A 16,112-nucleotide genomic window follows, 5' to 3' on the forward strand; every position below is an offset into this window, starting at 1 on the left:
CTGGGGAGTGGAGCGCGAGGACTCCCGGGCGCAGAGGCAGGGAGCCCTGCCCACTCCGCGCTCGGGGAGCTGCCCCTCCGGGTCACGTTGTGGACCTGCAGGGCAGTGCGTGAGCCCTGCATGTTAAATGAAAGTCGGCGTGTCCTCGCTTCCCCGTCGCGGCTTGCGCGAGCGGGCGGGGCCCGAAGCGCTGAGGGGCCTCCTCGGGACCGGGGGTTTGGCCGGTGAGCAGGGCGTGTCGGGGGCCTGCACCCACAGTGCGCGCCGCCCGGAGCCCCGAGTCCTGGGGGGGCGTGGCGACCGCGCGGCGCGTCGGGTGAGGGGAGGCCCCGCCCTCCGGGCGAGGGGGGCGGATCCTCGGGGCGGGGGCGGAGCCGGGCCCGCACGGCCATTGGCTGGGCCGCGGGGCCGCCCGGCCGTGGGCGGGTCCTAGGGGCGGGGCCGGGCAGGGCCGCGCGGCCATTGGCTAGGCCGCAGGACCGCCCGTCCGCACGTTCCCGCGAGCTCGGGGTGGGCCGGGGGCGGGCCCGGACTCGGACCACGCTGGGAGGAGCCCTGGGCCGAAGCGGCGGCTCCGCCCCGGCCCATAACCGGTGCCGCCGCCGCCGCCGCCGCCGCCGCGACCGAGCGCTAGAGCTCGGACCCGAGGCCGCCGCCGCCGGGCCCCCGCCCCGCCCGCCCGCCATGGCCGCACCCCGCGCTTTGGCGGCCGCCGCGCCCGCGCCGGGGAAGGCCGCACTCACTCACCCGGGGAAGGCGATCCTGGCAGGTGGGGCGCGCGCACCGCGCACTCGGACCCCGACCTCGCTGCGCTTCTGGGCGGGCCCGGGATACCGGCTCCGCCGCGCTTCCGGGCGGGCGCGGCCCCCCGCGCCCCGCCGGGACCGCGGGGGAGGGGGAGGCGCGGGCCCGTCCCCGGGCGGCGGGCATAGTCCGGGCGGGGGAGGAGGTCTCAGCGCCGTCTGGGTCCCGATCTTTACCCTCAGGCGGCCTGGCGGGCGGTATCGAAATCTGCATCACTTTCCCCACCGAGTACGTGAAGACGCAGCTGCAGCTGGACGAGCGCTCGCACCCGCCGCGCTACCGGGGCATCGGTGAGTGGGGGCGGCCGGCGGGGGCGGGCGGGCCTGCAGGGGCCGGCGGGGTCGCTGACCGCCCCCTCCCCCAGGGGACTGCGTACGGCAGACAGTCCGCAGCCATGGCGTCCTGGGCCTGTACCGCGGCCTCAGCTCCCTGCTCTACGGGTCCATCCCCAAGGCGGCCGTCAGGTGAGGCGGCTCGGGCCCCGGGGTCCGCAGGAGGGAGGGAGCGAGCCCCGGCCCCGCGGCGGCCCGTCTCACGCCTCAGCCTCCCGCCCCAGGTTCGGGACGTTCGAATTTCTCAGCAACCACATGCGGGACGCCCAGGGACGGCTGGACAGCACGCGCGGGCTGCTGTGCGGCCTGGGCGCCGGAGTGGCCGAGGCCGTGGTGGTCGTGTGCCCCATGGAGACCATCAAGGTGGGCAGGTCCCCGTAGGAGACAAGGCGCGAGACAGCACTGGGGTGGCGGGGTGGTGGCATTGTGCCCCGCGGAGACTGTCGAGGTGGGCAGGGGTCTTGCCCCGCGGAGACCGTCGAGGTGGGCAGGAGTCTGCCCGGGGATCCCGGCGCAGAAAGCCCGCCTGAAGAGCCTCCTGGGGGCTGGACTCTATCCTCGAGGCAGTGGGAGGATAACACTGCCTTAAAAAAACTTAGCACAAAACAAGGTCACACGTGTCTGCTGCCTAAATTATTTGAAAAACTAGTAAACATGACGGCAGAGGCTCCTCCGTAAGGCGGCCAGGTGCGCCCGCGCCCTGACCCCTGGAAGCCAGCGCCTTGCCGCCTCTTCCTCAGGTGAAATTTATCCATGACCAGACCTCTGCCAGCCCCAAATACCGAGGATTCTTCCACGGGGTCAGGGAGATCGTGCGGGAACAAGGTGAGCCGCTCGGCCTTGCCCTCTGGTGGGGTCAGGGACCTGGGCCAGGCTGCCCAGGGCCGCCACCGGCGCTTCCTGCCTTGGCGCTCCTGCATCCGTCTGGGAGGCCGTCGGTGTGACTGCCGTGCCTGCTTGCCGTAGGGCTGAAGGGGACGTATCAAGGCCTCACGGCCACCGTGCTGAAGCAGGGATCCAATCAGGCCATCCGCTTCTTCGTCATGACTTCCCTGCGCAACTGGTACCGAGGTATGTTCGCGGCCCAAGACCCCCACTCCAGGCCTGGAGCCCTGCCCTAGCCCCCTAGCGCCGTCTGACCCCAGCCTTCACCCCCATCCAGGAGACAACCCCAACAAACCCATGAACCCACTGATCACTGGTGTGTTCGGAGCCATCGCGGGCGCAGCCAGTGTCTTCGGGAACACTCCACTGGACGTGATCAAGACCCGGATGCAGGTGGGGGCGGGGCCTGCGGGGGTGGGGGCGGGGCCTGGGGTGGGACCCGTTACCGAGGCTCCTGGCTGTTGGTGTCCTGCAGGGACTGGAAGCACACAAGTACCGGAACACGTTGGACTGCGGCCTGCAGATCCTGAGGAACGAGGGACTCAAGGCGTGAGTGGGCGAGGGGCAGCTGTGCCTTCTGCACCCCAGGCCCTCCGCACCTTCCCCCCAGGCCACCCGCACCCCGGTGCCCTCACTCTGGGCATCCGCAAAAGGGTCCGCTCTTGCTTTCTCAATCTCTGACTCCTACCCCCCACACCCCCAGAGCCATGCCTTGTGCCTTCACTGGCCCTTCCACCGCCTCCCTCCCCAGGTTCTACAAGGGCACTGTCCCGCGCCTCGGCCGGGTCTGCCTGGACGTGGCCATCGTGTTCATCATCTACGACGAGGTGGTGAAGCTTCTCAACAAAGTGTGGAGGACGGACTGAGCCCTGGGGTCTGCGCGCGGGCCGTCCCCAGCGCCCCCTCTTACAATTCCAGCGCAGTCGTGCCAAAAGGCCCTTCCCTGTCCCGCGTGCTCCGTGGCCTGGGTGTGCCGTGCCGGGTCCTCACGTCCTCTGTGGTCTGTATCCACCACCACAGTGTCTGTGTCCAGCTGAGACTGTGTGTCCCTCTGGCCTGTGAATCTGCCCGCTTGTCCACGTGCTTGTGTGCCTGTGTTCCGTGTTTCGTGTCCTGTGACCCGGGGTGCCCGTGTGGCCGGGGTCACGTCCCAGCCCGGTGCCTTCCACCCTGGGCAGCAGGGGCAGTGCCCCGGCCCACCACAGCTGCCTCCGGGCCTCAGCCTGGCCTCACTGCATTCCAGGGGCTGCGTGGCCCCCGCTTTTCCCGCCACTGGCCTTAATGGCCCTCGGGCCCTCCCTCCGCCCGGGACAGGGTGGCACCTGCCACTCTCAGGACCACCCTTCCAAGGCAATAAACCGGATCCTGTTGCAGCCTCCTGTCCCTGTTGTGAGCCCACGCCTCTGCAAAGGGCAGGCCCACTCCTCACCAAGGACCCTGCCAGGGGGCCTGGTGGGCAAGCAAGCTGTGGCATGGCGCCAACCCCCGGGATGCCTGGCGCCAGGCCTTGCCTGTGAGCAGGAGGCAAGATCCTGCAAGAGAGCCGGAGGGTGTGTCCTTGGGGGTCACCTGGCGGGCAGCAGGTGGTCGGGCCTGGAGAAGGGGCTTTTGTCCACCGTGCAGCCTGGGGCCCAGCCCACCTCACTCCCTCATGGTTTCCCGTGGTCTCACGGGGAACTGCTTCGGGGTGACCATTTTCTGGTGCCCTGAGACTGAGCAAGAGGCCCTTAATGCTTCACCGAGGCTGGGAGGTAGTGGGCACTTGGGGCCTCACCCAACAGCACTGAACTGCAGAGTAGGGTGTCCCCCTTGCTGGGGCCACCTTCCCCCAGGGCCCAGGCACAGCTGGGAGCCCAGCCCAGCACAGGGGCAGAGAGCCTTGAACCGGAGGGTCCCCCTGGCCCAGATCTGGCTGGAAACCACCTGTGAGCCAAGTGGAGGAGGTGCCTCAGGCTGTGCAGGGGCAGAGGGACCTCGTCCAAGTGACTGCAGCAAAAGCCACACAGAGGACTTGGCTCAACTAGCGGGCAAGCCCCACTCCCGGAGCTGCTCCCTTCAGGGGAGAGCCCCACAGCACCTGGACCTCTGGAGTCAGGTAGATCTGGGTGCCGAGGGTGGGTTTGAGGGGTGCAAGGAGCAAACTGTGTCCTCTCCTCACGGGAGAGGGAGGAGAAAGGGCCTGGCAACAAAGCTTGACTGCTCACAGGCTGAGGCAAGCCGCGTAAATCCCACTTCCCAGCTGTGAAGTGAGAGCCCAGCCCTGTGGGCTACGAGGAGTGCTGTAGTGTCTGGAGGGCGCTGAGAACTCTCTGCAGAGGGAGCCCTCAGGGAGATTTAGCAGGGCCCCGGGGTCCCAGCTAGTTCCTAGACGTGGCGGAGCCCCAGAGCTGGGCCCTGAGTGGACACGGCCACAAGTACCTCTGGGAGTGGCGTCTGCTCACTGATGCCTACCAGCACCCCCAGCCCTGTCCCCACCTCCTTTCCTAAAGAGGAAGGGGCCGGGCTGCACTGAGCCGGAAGGAAAGTGTTGGGACCTGTTCCCAGGAGGGGCAGGGCGCCCTCGCCTGTGCCAGAGCACAAGGTGGACGGCAGGGCCAGACGGAAAAGGTAGCGGACCTGGGCCCGCGTCCCCTGAGGCTGTAAGCGAGGAGAAGCCACCCGTCCCCCACCTACTCGTCCGCGTCCCCTGAGGCTGTAAGCGAGGAGAAGCCACCGTCCCCCACCTACTCCACCTGTTGACAGAGGGTGGGGTTAGTCAAAGCCTTGGTTCTGCAGCTGAGACTTGAGGGGAGCGGGGCTGGGGCACTGTCTGAGACAACGTCAGCAAAGCCGGAGGGAAGTGAGCCAGTGCAGAGTGGCTAGAGGGGCAGGCAGGTAGGTGTCTGCAGAGAGCCCAGTGCACTTAATCAAGGTCTGGAAAGCCGCGGGGAGGAAAACAATGGCAGGGAACATTGCCCTTGCAGCACTAGGCCAAGGGGCAGAATGACGGGGGCAGAACTTTGAGCAGTTGAGAGGCGAAAAACTCCACTTCCAGGGTGGTTCTCCCCCGCCCCACCCTGGCCAACCTGGACACACAGGTCAGGGCCAGGGAGAACCCTGGGGGCAGCTGTGCCTGCATTATCAGAGGAGTTGTGAGCTGACTCTGGGTCAGGGTATCCGGCCCACAGCCAGAAACGTCTGAGCCCAACTGGAAGCCACTCAGCATTAAGCAACCTTCACCACCTGGCATCGTCTTGAGCCCGGGGTCATCAGGAAGTGTGCCCAGGACAATGGCCTCAGAGACAGGCCGAGGGAGCAAAGGGTGAGATGGTGGCCATCCCGGGGGCAGGTCTTGGCCAACTCCCAGCCCCATGTCACCACTGTGTGGCTGAGGAGGGGTGTCCTACCCTGCCTCTAGGCAGGGCCCCCTGCCCGACTTCTTTGAACCCTCCCCTACCCCACTACCCTACAAGCATCCCCTGGATTTTTCCATGTCCTTGTGTAGGTGATGAAGGGCAATCAGAGCTTAGTACACACACAGAATTGCTCCTGACGAGTGGGTCTCTCCCCTTTTAGCCAACAAAGAGAATTCCATGTTTTAGGCTGTCCTCAGCCTTCACAGCAAACAATCAGAGCTGAGGACGCCAGACTACTTTCCTCACTGACATTATACTTCCTACGTGTTCTCAGATTCCCTGCACAGAATCAGGGGGTCTGAGGACCTGCATCCTCAAGATCTGGGAACAGGGCCAAAGAGAGAGAGAGAGGCGGCCACAGCAGAGAAGGGACCGAAAAGGACCGCGGGCGGGCCACAGAGAACAGCTAGGACCGCGGAGAGACGCGGCCTAGGCCGACCAAGCGGGTGCCCCAAGGAAAACACGGCGGCCCCTGGCCGTCGCCCGGTAGCTCGCCTCCTTCCACGCCCACCTGAGACTGCGCGAGAACCGCCTCGTCCGCGTAGACTGGGCCGGGCCCCGATCCCACCCCGCCCACCACAACCGTCGTCACTTCTGTTTCCTCGGCCGGGCCGGCCACACCTATTTATTCCCCCACTGGCCGGGCCTGGACCTGAGGCCCCACTCGGCCAAGGGGTGGCTGTCTCCCGAGGAGACCTCCAGGCAAGGGCCATCTCAGTCCCTGTGCTCAGACGCCTGCGGCGGCTCGCCGCCCAACCCCCGGCTGAAAACCGGCCTCGGGCTCAAGCTCTCGGACCCGCCGCCGGTCGGCCCGCGGCCGCTCTCCAGGAGCCCCGCCTCCGGCCGGTCGACCTTTAGCTGAGGGCCCGGGGACCTCCCTGCGCCCGCGGGGCCTTCGGCTAAAGGTCGGCCCGGAGGCCCGGAGACACCAGAAGGGCCTTCCAGCCCCGTTCGTGAGGGAGGAGCCCCACCCCCGGGCCCAGTCTCTGGCGACGTAGGAGCGAGGCGCGGGCCGCTGGCGCCCTCGGGGCGGGGCCCAGGCTGGTGGGGGCGGGACCGCCAGCGCCCGGAAGTCGGGCGGCGCGAGCTGATGGCGTCATGGCGCGCCCGGACGGTGCAGGCCCGCGCATGCGCTCGGCCCGCCGCTGGACCGCCGCTCGCGCGGTACTTGTTGGGCAGCCCCCGACACTTCGGGGCTTGTCCGGAGCCACCGCCATCGCCCTCCTCGACGACCCACTGCTCACGCTGGACGCCGCCACGGGCGCCCCTGACACGCTGGCCCGGGGTTCGCGCCCATGTTTCCCTACTGCGCAACCTTTGGCTCCCGAGTCCCCAGTGCCAGCCGTGGGACAAAGGACACGGTCACGGGATGGGGCCGCGAGGGCCGCCAGCCTCCCCGCTGCTGGCCAGCTCCAATCCGAGCACCTGCTCCCACCCGCGGGCTCGAGTAGGGCGCGGGGCTCATGCCCCATCCCATCGCCATGGAGGAGGAGGCTGGGGCGGCATCGTGGTGCAGGCGCACCCCGCCGAGTCCCCCACCCCCGGAGCCCGTCGTTAGTGGGTCCGGGGACGCGCCTCTCCAGCAAACAGCAGTAGCACACCCGCACCATTCCTCCTTTCGGCCAGCCCCGCTCCTTAGATGGGGAAACCCAGGCAGAGACAGAGAGCCTGCCTGCGACCCATGAGAGCCAAGTCTGCACAGCCCCCACCCCCGGCCCCCTCAATGAGGGAGCTGAAGATTGGGGTTGGGGAGGCAGCCGGTGAGACCACGTCCGCCGGGGCTGGGGTCCGTATCCTGGGGTGGGACCGCGGGAGGGATGGTCTGCAGACAGGGGCTCCTTGCTGGCCTCGGGCAGCCTCCCTTTGGTCTGCAGGACCGGCCCCCTGGCCTTGCGGGGTGGGGAGGGTGTCCCTTGCTGCGGAACCACACCTGAGGGCCAGCCGGGAGTGCAGAGGAGGAGCTGGCTGGAAGGGCGGGGGCCTCGCGGATAGGCAGGGGCCAGTGCGCCCTGATCCCCAGCACAGGCTGCAGCCAAGACCCACTCCAACCTTCTGGGCCAAGTGCACAGGGACCCCGTTGGTCTGAGGAAGCGAGGGGTTCATACCGCCCTCTGGGACTCGGGGCCAGGCTTGGCCCGGTGACCGCTGGGGAAATCGAGACCGGCCCCCGTGCTGGACTGCAGAGGTCCCGCGGCCGCGCCACTGAGGGGTCCACCACGCGAGCGGCCCGTTGACAATTGAGTGGCCAAAGCAGATTAACCCGGGTGCTAATCCCCGCTAATGGCTTCAGAATCCCCGGCGCCCGGCGGCTAAGCCGGCCTTTCTCCGCGGCGCGGCCGGCCCTCCCCAGCGGCCCCAGCCTGCGGCCGCGCGATGCTATCTCGGCCCCGCGGCGCTAATCCCCGCGCTCGCTTTCTTCCCGGGCCTGCTCGAGATCGGCCGATCGGCGCTTGATTATAGCCGCTATCGAGGGCCCCTTTGTGCCGTCGGCCCTAAATCCCCTAATTCCGTGATAAAGGAGGCATTAGCGGGCGTTCTTTACAGAGAAAGGCACCGGCATGAAAGAAAGCAATCAGGGAGTCCTGATGGCCTGGCCGCCCGGCCGGGAGGGGGCGAGGTGCGCGCCGCGGGGAGACGGGGAGGCGGCGCCCCACCCCCCGTCCCGGCGAGCTGTGCCCGGGATCCTCCCCCGCCTCCACCCTTCCTGGCGGCAGAAGAGCCGTGCTCGCCGTCTCCCCTCTAGCCGCACGTTGGCATGTGCTGGGACCTGACTCCCAAACTCGCCCTGGGCCATGCTGGGCCCGCCTGGCGCCCCAGCCTCTGACTGTCCGAAGCCAGTGGTTTCTAGGGACTGAAGTCTCGGCCCTTGGCCCCTGGTGCTCCTCCCGCCCCCTCCTCCCTCCCTGGAGGCCCCGCCCCCACCATCCACCCCCTCTTTGGCACCGACCAGTTTTGACCCGTCCAGGAAGCAACTTGGTCTGCTCTTCAGTCCGGGAGACAGAAGTGAGGGCGGCCAGGAGCTACTGGGACCGTGGAGGGGGTTGTGCAGGGACAGGTGGGGTGAGCAGGGAAGGCCGCTAGACCCGGCCGAGATCGCTGGGCCGCTGGCGGAGCTGGTCTGCCTCCTGGGCAACGGGAGGGAGGGGGCAGCCGGACAGAGGTGTCGGAGCCCAGGGGCCGGAGGAGCACCGCGAAGAGGCGGCTGATCCTCTTATCCTGAGCAGGGGAGCGCCGTGATTGGATCTGTGTGCAGAGAGGGGGTCAGGCCAGGAAAGTGGCCAGGAGTGCGTCGGAAGGCCGGTGTGGGGCCCAGGTGGCCGCGCATCGGCACCAGCGCTGAGGGCGGTGTTAGGACCGGCGAGGGGCGGGCGTGGGCGGGGCAGCGTCCCACATGGAGCCTCCTGCTCGGGCAGCTCTGAGGGCAGGGGGTGTCAGGAAGGCGCGTGGGTGGCTGGTTGGACGACTTACCTGGTGGGTAGGTGTGCAAAGGTGGACGGCAGTGTAGGCGCGGTTTACCCAGGCAGCGAGGTGGAATGGTGGGCCATTTACCAAGGGGGATAGTGGGCGCGTGGACCAGCGGGTGGTATCCTGGAGGCGGCTGGGGCTCTGTCCCGACCACTTGAGTGCCCAGCTCGCCCATCCTGCACCTCTGGTTAGCACCCAGTGGGGGCCCAGCTGCGTCCACCTGGGAGCGTTGCCCTGGGTGATGGGGCCACGCGCATCATGGGGACTCAAAGCTGGGGCCTGCGTCCTGAAGCAGCCCGTGTCCCTCCCATTGCCTCATGGGGGGCTTCCTGGGACACTGGCCTCTGACCCACGTGCCTTCTTGCCCAGCCCCCCTGCCCGTCCCTGGGCTCTGCCCTGCTGCCAGGTTGGCCACCCACGCCCCCCCCTTTTGGTGAGCTTCCCAGCAGGCAGTGCTCTCAGTGTGCAAACCCCGATAGTCACCCTGGGCTTCTGTGTCTCCCCCAAAAGAGATGTTGAGGCCCTCGGCCTTGGCATTGACCCCCTTCTGGTTTCTACTGTTCATATCCAGTGTTCCCAGGTTTTCTTTAAAATATATTGTTCAGAGTTTATCATTGCTATCCATGGGAGGATTAGTCCAAAGCAAGTGACTACCATTACTAGAAGTGTGACTCGGCTCACTCATTTTAAATATCTTTTGAGGCTTTGCTAAATTGGTAAATTGCTTTTTTTTTTTTTTTGGCCAATGATGAAGACTAAATCCGATCCCTCTACGATCAGAAACATGAGAGTGCCCCCTCTCCCCATTGTCCAGCCATTTACTGGAGATTCTAGCCAGGGACCTGCCAATGCAACAGACACAGACTCAATCCCTGGATCAGGACACTCCCCTGGAGGAGGGCATGGCAACCCCCTCCAGTGTTCTTGCTTGGAGAACCCCATGGACCAAGGAGCCTGGCGGGCTACAGTCCACGGGGTTGCAGAGTCAGACACGACTGAGCAGCACACACTAGCCAGGAGCTTAGGCAAGAAAATGAAGCAGAAGGCATCAGTGCTGTAAAGGAAGAAGGAAAGACTCTGCTCACAAGTGCCGTTCTCTTGTATATAGAAAACCTTTTAAATCCACAAAAAATGATTCGAATAAACAAATTCTGCAGGTTGCAAGATACAAGATCAATGTACAAAATCACTTGTATTTCTATACACTTGCAGTGAGCAGTCCAAAAATGAAATACAATCATTCTATTTACAATAGTACCCAAAAGAACAAAACGCCGAAGGATAACTTTAATCAAAGAAGTGGGGAAAAAAAGTGTACTCTGAAAATTACACACAATACTGAAAGAAATTCCAGATGACCTAAGTAAGTGGAAGAAGTCCTGTGTTCATGGACTGCTAATGTTTAGATGGCAAGACTCCCCAAATGGGTCCTCAGATTCAGTGTAATCTCTATCAAAATTCCAGCTGGTCTCTTCCAATAAACTGATGAGCTGGCCCTGAAATTCACATGAAAGTTCACGGGAACTATAATAGTCAAATCAGTGTTGGGAAAAAAAAAAAAACAAACCTTCGGAACTCACACTTCTCAATCTCAAACCTCCAAATCTCAATCTCAATGGCAAAGCTCCCCTAATCAAGGCAGAACAGGTAAGGACTTCCCTGGTGGTACAGTGGATAAGAATCCACCTGCCAATGCAGGGAACACGGGTTTGACCCGGGGTCAAGGAAGACCCCACATGCTGGGAGCAACCAAGCCTGCAAGCCCCAACTACTGAAGCCTGTGTGCCTACAGCCTTTGCCCCACGAGAAGGCACTGCAGGAAGAAGCCCCACTCTACGCAACGAGAGAGAAGCCCGTGCAAAACATCAAAGACCCAGGGCAGCCAATAACAAATAAATAATAAAGCAGATAAAAGAGAGTGCAGGTGCACATGTAGGTCAATGGAGCAGGACTCAGAATCCAGAAACAAGTCCTCACGTTTACGGTCAATTGATTTGCAACTGGGTTGGGGGAGTACAAGTCAACGGGGAAGAGAATAATCTTTTCAGCAAATGGGACTGGGACAACTGGATATCCAGATGAAAAGAATGAAAGTTGGGTCTTTACCTACATCATAGACAAAATTTAAAAGGGGTCAACGTCAGAGCTGCCCCGCACAGGTCTGGGGGCGGTCCTTCAGCTGGAGCTGCTCGGCATGTCCCCTTCCTGTGGCTGCTGCAGCGAGCGCCCCCAGATGGAGAGGAGCTGTCACCCAGCTGCAGGACCCGGCCTCAGAAACCACAGGGTCACTTGTGCCTCCTAGCGGTTAGACGGTTAGACGAGAGTCACTAAGCTGGCGCCCAGACAAAAAAGGGGGGATTAGATTTCACCTCTTGAAGGGAGGTGTGCAAGGATTTGCTGACAAGTTTGAAGAGCATCACACTGGGCCGGGTGGACTGGTGGAGAGGTGGCATGTCCACCTACGTGGGTAGGCGCATAGGTAACCCATTTATCAAGGTGGGGTGTACAGGCAGGGGCCGGAGGTTTCCAGGAGATCCTGAGTCTCTCCCAAGGACAGTGACTGAATGTTCCTTGGTGCTGAAATGGGACATGGAGCAGGTGCTTAGGGAGATGCCGGCCTGGAGCAGAGGGAGCAGGCAGGCCGGAGGTATCACCTGGGGGGTCCTGGCTGCAGAGGTGGTACCTGAAGCTTCAAGGTTGTAGGAGGTCACCAGGGGTGAGGATGGAGAGGGATGAAGGAACCCCAGGACCCAGCCTTCCTGGCCACTGGTCCTGGAGCCCCCATCCTTGAGGAAATGACTTTGATAGGTTGTTGACTCCCAGGCGCCTCTCTGATCTATTGGTTCTGTGAGGGAAGTTGGCTGGGAGATGTTTCCAGGGTGATCCAAAGGGATACATGGGAAGAGATGGGAGGTCTGGGGGTGGTGGCAGCCATCTTGCAACCATGAGGTGGGCCACTCACAGAGGTGGTGGCTCCTCCCTGGAGCTTCCAGATTCATGAGTCCTGGGCAGTCTGTGTCAGGACTCTTTGTGACAGCGAGTGAGCAGGTTCTGTGGCTGGAAGTCTAGAGTCCTCGCTGACACCAGAGTGGGGTCAACAACGGAGCTTGAGGGGCGTGTGAGGCGGGAGGAGAGGCACGAGGCTGTGTGTTGCCCCCCTCGTGGTGCCTTCTGTTCACGGAGGCCCCTGCCCAGCGGGGATCGAACCTCACACACAGTGACTGGTTGAGCCCACAGAGCATCTGAGAGGGCACAATGATGTCAGTTCAGAGATCAGAGATCGGGAAGCCGAGGTACAGGATGGGTCGAGCTGAAGGCACCTCTCGTGGAGCCAGGAAGGGACAGCTGGGGCAGAAGCCAGGCTGTCTGCCGCCCTGTCCTGCGAGCGGCACACTGACTTTTCAGCGGTCTGGAGACGGCCTGAAGCGGAAGTCCCTGCCGGCTGTCCAGGGCTGCATAGATGAAGGTGCGACAGGCTTCCTGGAATCTAGCAAAGTGCGGGTCGGTCCCCAGCGATGGTGGACAGAATGACCCTGAGAGGGGCTGAAGAGTGGAGGTGTGGGCACCAGTCAGCTCCCCCGAAGCCTGGCTCTGCGGAGGGTGGGGGGTGGTAATGGTTCGGCGGTGTATTCTGGGACCCAGAGGAAAGCGCTGGGAGCCCCCAACAGCGCCCGGTGGGCTCCGTCACCCAGGAGAGAAGGCAGGGAATTGAAGGCACGGGCCGCCGGTTAGGGGATGGGCAGAGACAGCTTTCCGCCTGCGCCCCCTCTCCTCCGCGAGGTTGAGATCCAGATCCTGAGTATGGGAGCGGGAAGTCGGGATCGTGCGGCGGGACGGCGGGGTTGCCCAGGGTGCTGGGCCGCGTTTGAGGTCGGACCTCAGGACACTGTGCCGTTTGGGGCGTTTCTCCAGTCTCGCTCCTCCGCCCCTGTAGGGCGCGGAAGAGGACGAAGAACCACCCCTGGGCGCGGTGGCTAAGGGACCGGGCACCCAGGGCCTGCCCGGTCGGGGTGTCCTCCAGCCCCTGGGTCGGGGCCGGCGGGCCGTGGGGGCGGCCCTGCGCGCGCCTGCCAGCCTTCCGGGTCGAGGGCACGGGCTCGGGGCAGGGGGCTCCCCGCCGCCCCTCCCGCCGCCGCCGCCAGGGATTAGCCCGCTCCTGGCCGCGCGGCGGGATTAGCCCGAGTGAACGCGGCGCCCGGCCCGGGGATTACGGCGCGGACCCCCCCGCCCCCCGACGGATATATTCCCGCGGCGGCGGCGGCGGCGGAGGGCGGCATGGCGGCGGCGAGGGGCGCGGCGGGCCGCGGGGCACCCGGGCGGCCCTGCCCCTTCTCCATCGAGCACATCCTCTCCGGCCTGCCCGAGCGCAGCCCCCAAGCCCGGGCCGCCCGCCCGCCGCCGGCCCCTGACCGCCAGAGCCCCTCGGAGCCGGGGGAGCCCGGGGCGCCGGAGGCCGCGCGCTGCGCCTGCTGCTGTTGTTGCGGCCCCCGCGGGCCCCCGGAAGCGGACGGGCGGCTGGGTGAGTGCACTCCGGGCGCGCGGGCTGGGTGGCTGGGTGGGCTCGAGGCCCCCGGGGCGAGGGGAGCCCAGTCCCCCAGCCCGCGCCTCACCGCGCCCTCGCCCCGCAGGCGCGCGGCTGGCGTGGCCGCTGCGGCTGGCACCCGCGGCGCCCTTGCCCTGGGCCGCGCCCTCCGGGGGCCCCGGGGCGCAGCCAGGCGCGGGTGTTCAGGGCCCGCCGCGCCGCACGCGGCGTCACCGCACCATCTTTAGCGAGGAGCAGCTGCGGGCCCTGGAGGCCCTCTTCATGCAAAACCAGTACCCCGACGTGGGCACGCGCGAGCGCCTGGCCGGCCGCATCCGCCTGCGAGAGGAGCGCGTGGAGGTGGGTGCCCGCCGCCTCGGGAGAGCCAGCTCTGCGCGGCGGGCGGAGGCGCCGAGGCCCGGGCGCTGAGGGGCGGCCGGCGGGGCGGGGCCGCGGCGGTCAGGCTCCCTTAGTTTTAAACACCCCACCCACCCCTGACGCATCCAGCCCGCGTCCGCACCCCGGAATTCGGGGGGCTCGGAAGAGCGCGGGGCTGCGCGAGGGGCACCGGCCGGCGGAGGCGGGGGGAAGGGATTCCGGCCCGGGCCCTCGGCAGCAGATGACAGACGATGGAGCAGCCGCCCGGAGGCCTCCGTCCGTCCGCACTCGCGTCCCGAAGACGTGGCCGGTGCACTTGGGACCCGCGCGGGACCCGGGCCTGAGCTGGGCCCGCCTGAGCGCCCCTCCCCCTCAGGTCTGGTTCAAGAACCGCCGGGCCAAGTGGCGACACCAGAAGCGCGCGGCGGCCTCCGCGCGGCTCCTATCCGGACCCAAGAAGCCCCCGAGGGAGAGCTGCTGACGGCTCCAGAGTTACCTGCGCTGGCCTCCAGGAGCTGCTTCTTGGGGACCGGAGTCCTTGATTCCTCACTCCGGAGGTTTCTATGCAGGTGTGTCTGCCTCCATAACAGCGGGCAGCCTCTGTCACCCTGTGGGGCCGGCCAGTTCAACTGGGGAGGGTCCCCCAGCCCCTTGGAGAGTGTCTGCTGTGCCCTCTGCCATCCTGCCCCCAGGGTGAAGGACCGCGTGAAGACAAGGCTTCAGTTCCCAAGTTGGCACCTGACACTGCTCCACCCGGCACGGGGACTTTGTTCTGCCCCCTCACGGGTCCTGCAGGGAGTGGGGGTGGGCGGCATCTGGCCGGAAATACAGTCCCTCCATGGAAGGTCTAGGAGCCAGGGCTGCAGCTCCCAGGACCCTCCAAGGCAGGTGAGCCTGGAGAACATGGCGCTGGGGTCCCGGCCAGGACAGCAGCCCTCACCACCACCTCCAACACACACACAGGATGCACACTTGCTGCTGTCACGGAGCTCCTCTCCATGACTCCTGGCCTCATCCCTGGAGATCGCACAGCCTGCCTGCGGGGCTTCCCCCCAGCTGGGACACCGCACCCGCCTGGTCCCAGCTTGCCGGCTGACTGGCTTTTTGTCACAGTGTGGGGCACCTGTGGTCAGGCTCTGCGCTCCCAGGACCAGCCGCTATGCTGCCCTCCTGGTTTTCCCTTTCTCTCCAGCTGTCGGGCAGGCCGGGAACACAGGTGTCCTCGAGGCCGAGCCCACACTCTCCCGCTCATCTCCATCCGCACCCTGGTCTGTCTCTTCAACCCAGCCTCCAGTCCCAGCTCCATCCGGTTACACTCGCCCCCCAGGCCTCTCCCCTGTGCTGGGTAGTTATGTCCAGCTGTCCCTGTGACAGCTCCATTTGGAAGCCCAGGGCTTCTCTAGTCATTCTGTCCCCAGCAGCTCTTGCCAGGCATCCCAGGCACGTGAGCCAGAGAGCTAGTGGCACACATTCTGCCTCCTCCCCTCCCTCACCCATGAAGCCCAGGCCAAGGCGATGACCTCCCCAAACAATCCCAGAATCTGCCTCCTCCCTAGCCTCGATTGCACCAACCTGATGAGAACTGCCGTCCCCTCTCGCTTTGGCCATTGCAGTTGCCTCCAGTTGGTCCACCTGCACCCACTCCGATTCCTCTGTGGCGCATTCTTATAAAACCCAGGATGCAAGTCCGAACCTGCCTCTCCCCTGCCTACAGCACTCCCAGGGCTCCCACGGCTTGCAGAACAAAGACAAAACTTCTCACTGTGACCCACGACCTGTAACCCACAAGGTCGGTGCAGCCTGGCCCTCCGGTGTGGGCTCCCACCCTGCTGTTCCTTGCACTCCATGTCTCCTCCCACTGGTCCTTTGCACACGCTCTCTCCTTCCACGTGGTCATCAATGCCTGTCCATCCTTTGGGTCTGCAACCACTCCCTTCCAGGGGAATGTCTCCCGAGTGTCCCCTAGGTAGATGTCCCTTAGGTAGATGCCCTGTAGGTAAGATGCCCCCTGGGTGGGATCAGTCTTCCTTGCGCCTGCCCCCTGTTTGTTTGTGGGTTGGTCTTCTGCATCTCACACTCAGCTCCCCGAGGGCAGGAACCATACCGTTGAGTCCCCACTGAACTGTACTGAATCTTTCTGGGGCAGAACCTGCTTGACGTAATTTACAACCTCCTTTTGGGAAGAAATGATTGTTTCTGGAAAATGCTCAGACAATTTTCTTGTCCATTTCAATAAGGATCAGCTTTCTGGGAAGCCAATTGCGGCATTTAGGGACCAGACTTTTCTTTTCTTGCATAAACTTTGAATAAAAACTTTGAAGCACAAAACAG

The 16,112-nt window shown here is 64.8% G+C and overlaps 2 protein-coding genes across 2 annotated transcripts; both read left to right on the forward strand.

The window, feature by feature from the left end:
• The first annotated feature begins 533 nt into the window (after positions 1–533).
• SLC25A1 (solute carrier family 25 member 1) lies at positions 534–3,394 on the forward strand. The gene is made up of 9 exons (XM_027566033.1): positions 534–769; positions 987–1,094; positions 1,169–1,268; positions 1,361–1,499; positions 1,877–1,961; positions 2,103–2,207; positions 2,299–2,414; positions 2,497–2,570; positions 2,773–3,394. Exons 1-9 carry the CDS (start codon positions 685–687, stop codon positions 2,885–2,887), a joined length of 927 nt encoding a protein of 308 aa, XP_027421834.1. The 5' UTR covers positions 534–684; the 3' UTR covers positions 2,888–3,394.
• Positions 3,395–10,594: 7,200 nt separating this feature from the next.
• GSC2 (goosecoid homeobox 2) lies at positions 10,595–16,111 on the forward strand. Its single transcript, XM_027566034.1, has 3 exons — positions 10,595–13,400; positions 13,510–13,763; positions 14,158–16,111. The coding sequence occupies exons 1-3, from the start codon at positions 13,157–13,159 to the stop codon at positions 14,260–14,262; spliced, it is 603 nt and encodes a 200-aa protein (XP_027421835.1). The 5' UTR covers positions 10,595–13,156; the 3' UTR covers positions 14,263–16,111.
• The last annotated feature ends 1 nt before the right edge of the window (position 16,112 follows it).

The sequence above is a fragment of the Bos indicus x Bos taurus genome, chromosome 17 (genome assembly GCF_003369695.1).
Source record: "Bos indicus x Bos taurus breed Angus x Brahman F1 hybrid chromosome 17, Bos_hybrid_MaternalHap_v2.0, whole genome shotgun sequence".
Lineage (NCBI taxonomy): Eukaryota > Metazoa > Chordata > Mammalia > Artiodactyla > Bovidae > Bos > Bos indicus x Bos taurus.

Bases quoted from the DNA above. Each gene is read 5' to 3' on its own strand.
- GSC2 (XM_027566034.1), top strand. From the start codon at position 13,157: ATGGCGGCGGCGAGGGGCGCGGCGGGCCGCGGGGCACCCGGGCGGCCC. The intron at 13,401-13,509 runs GTGAGTGCACTC...CTCGCCCCGCAG, and splicing joins GGAAGCGGACGGGCGGCTGG to GCGCGCGGCTGGCGTGGCCG. The intron at 13,764-14,157 runs GTGGGTGCCCGC...CCTCCCCCTCAG, and splicing joins TGCGAGAGGAGCGCGTGGAG to GTCTGGTTCAAGAACCGCCG.
- SLC25A1 (XM_027566033.1), top strand. From the start codon at position 685: ATGGCCGCACCCCGCGCTTTGGCGGCCGCCGCGCCCGCGCCGGGGAAG. The intron at 1,269-1,360 runs GTGAGGCGGCTC...CTCCCGCCCCAG, and splicing joins ATCCCCAAGGCGGCCGTCAG to GTTCGGGACGTTCGAATTTC. The intron at 1,500-1,876 runs GTGGGCAGGTCC...CCTCTTCCTCAG, and splicing joins GCCCCATGGAGACCATCAAG to GTGAAATTTATCCATGACCA.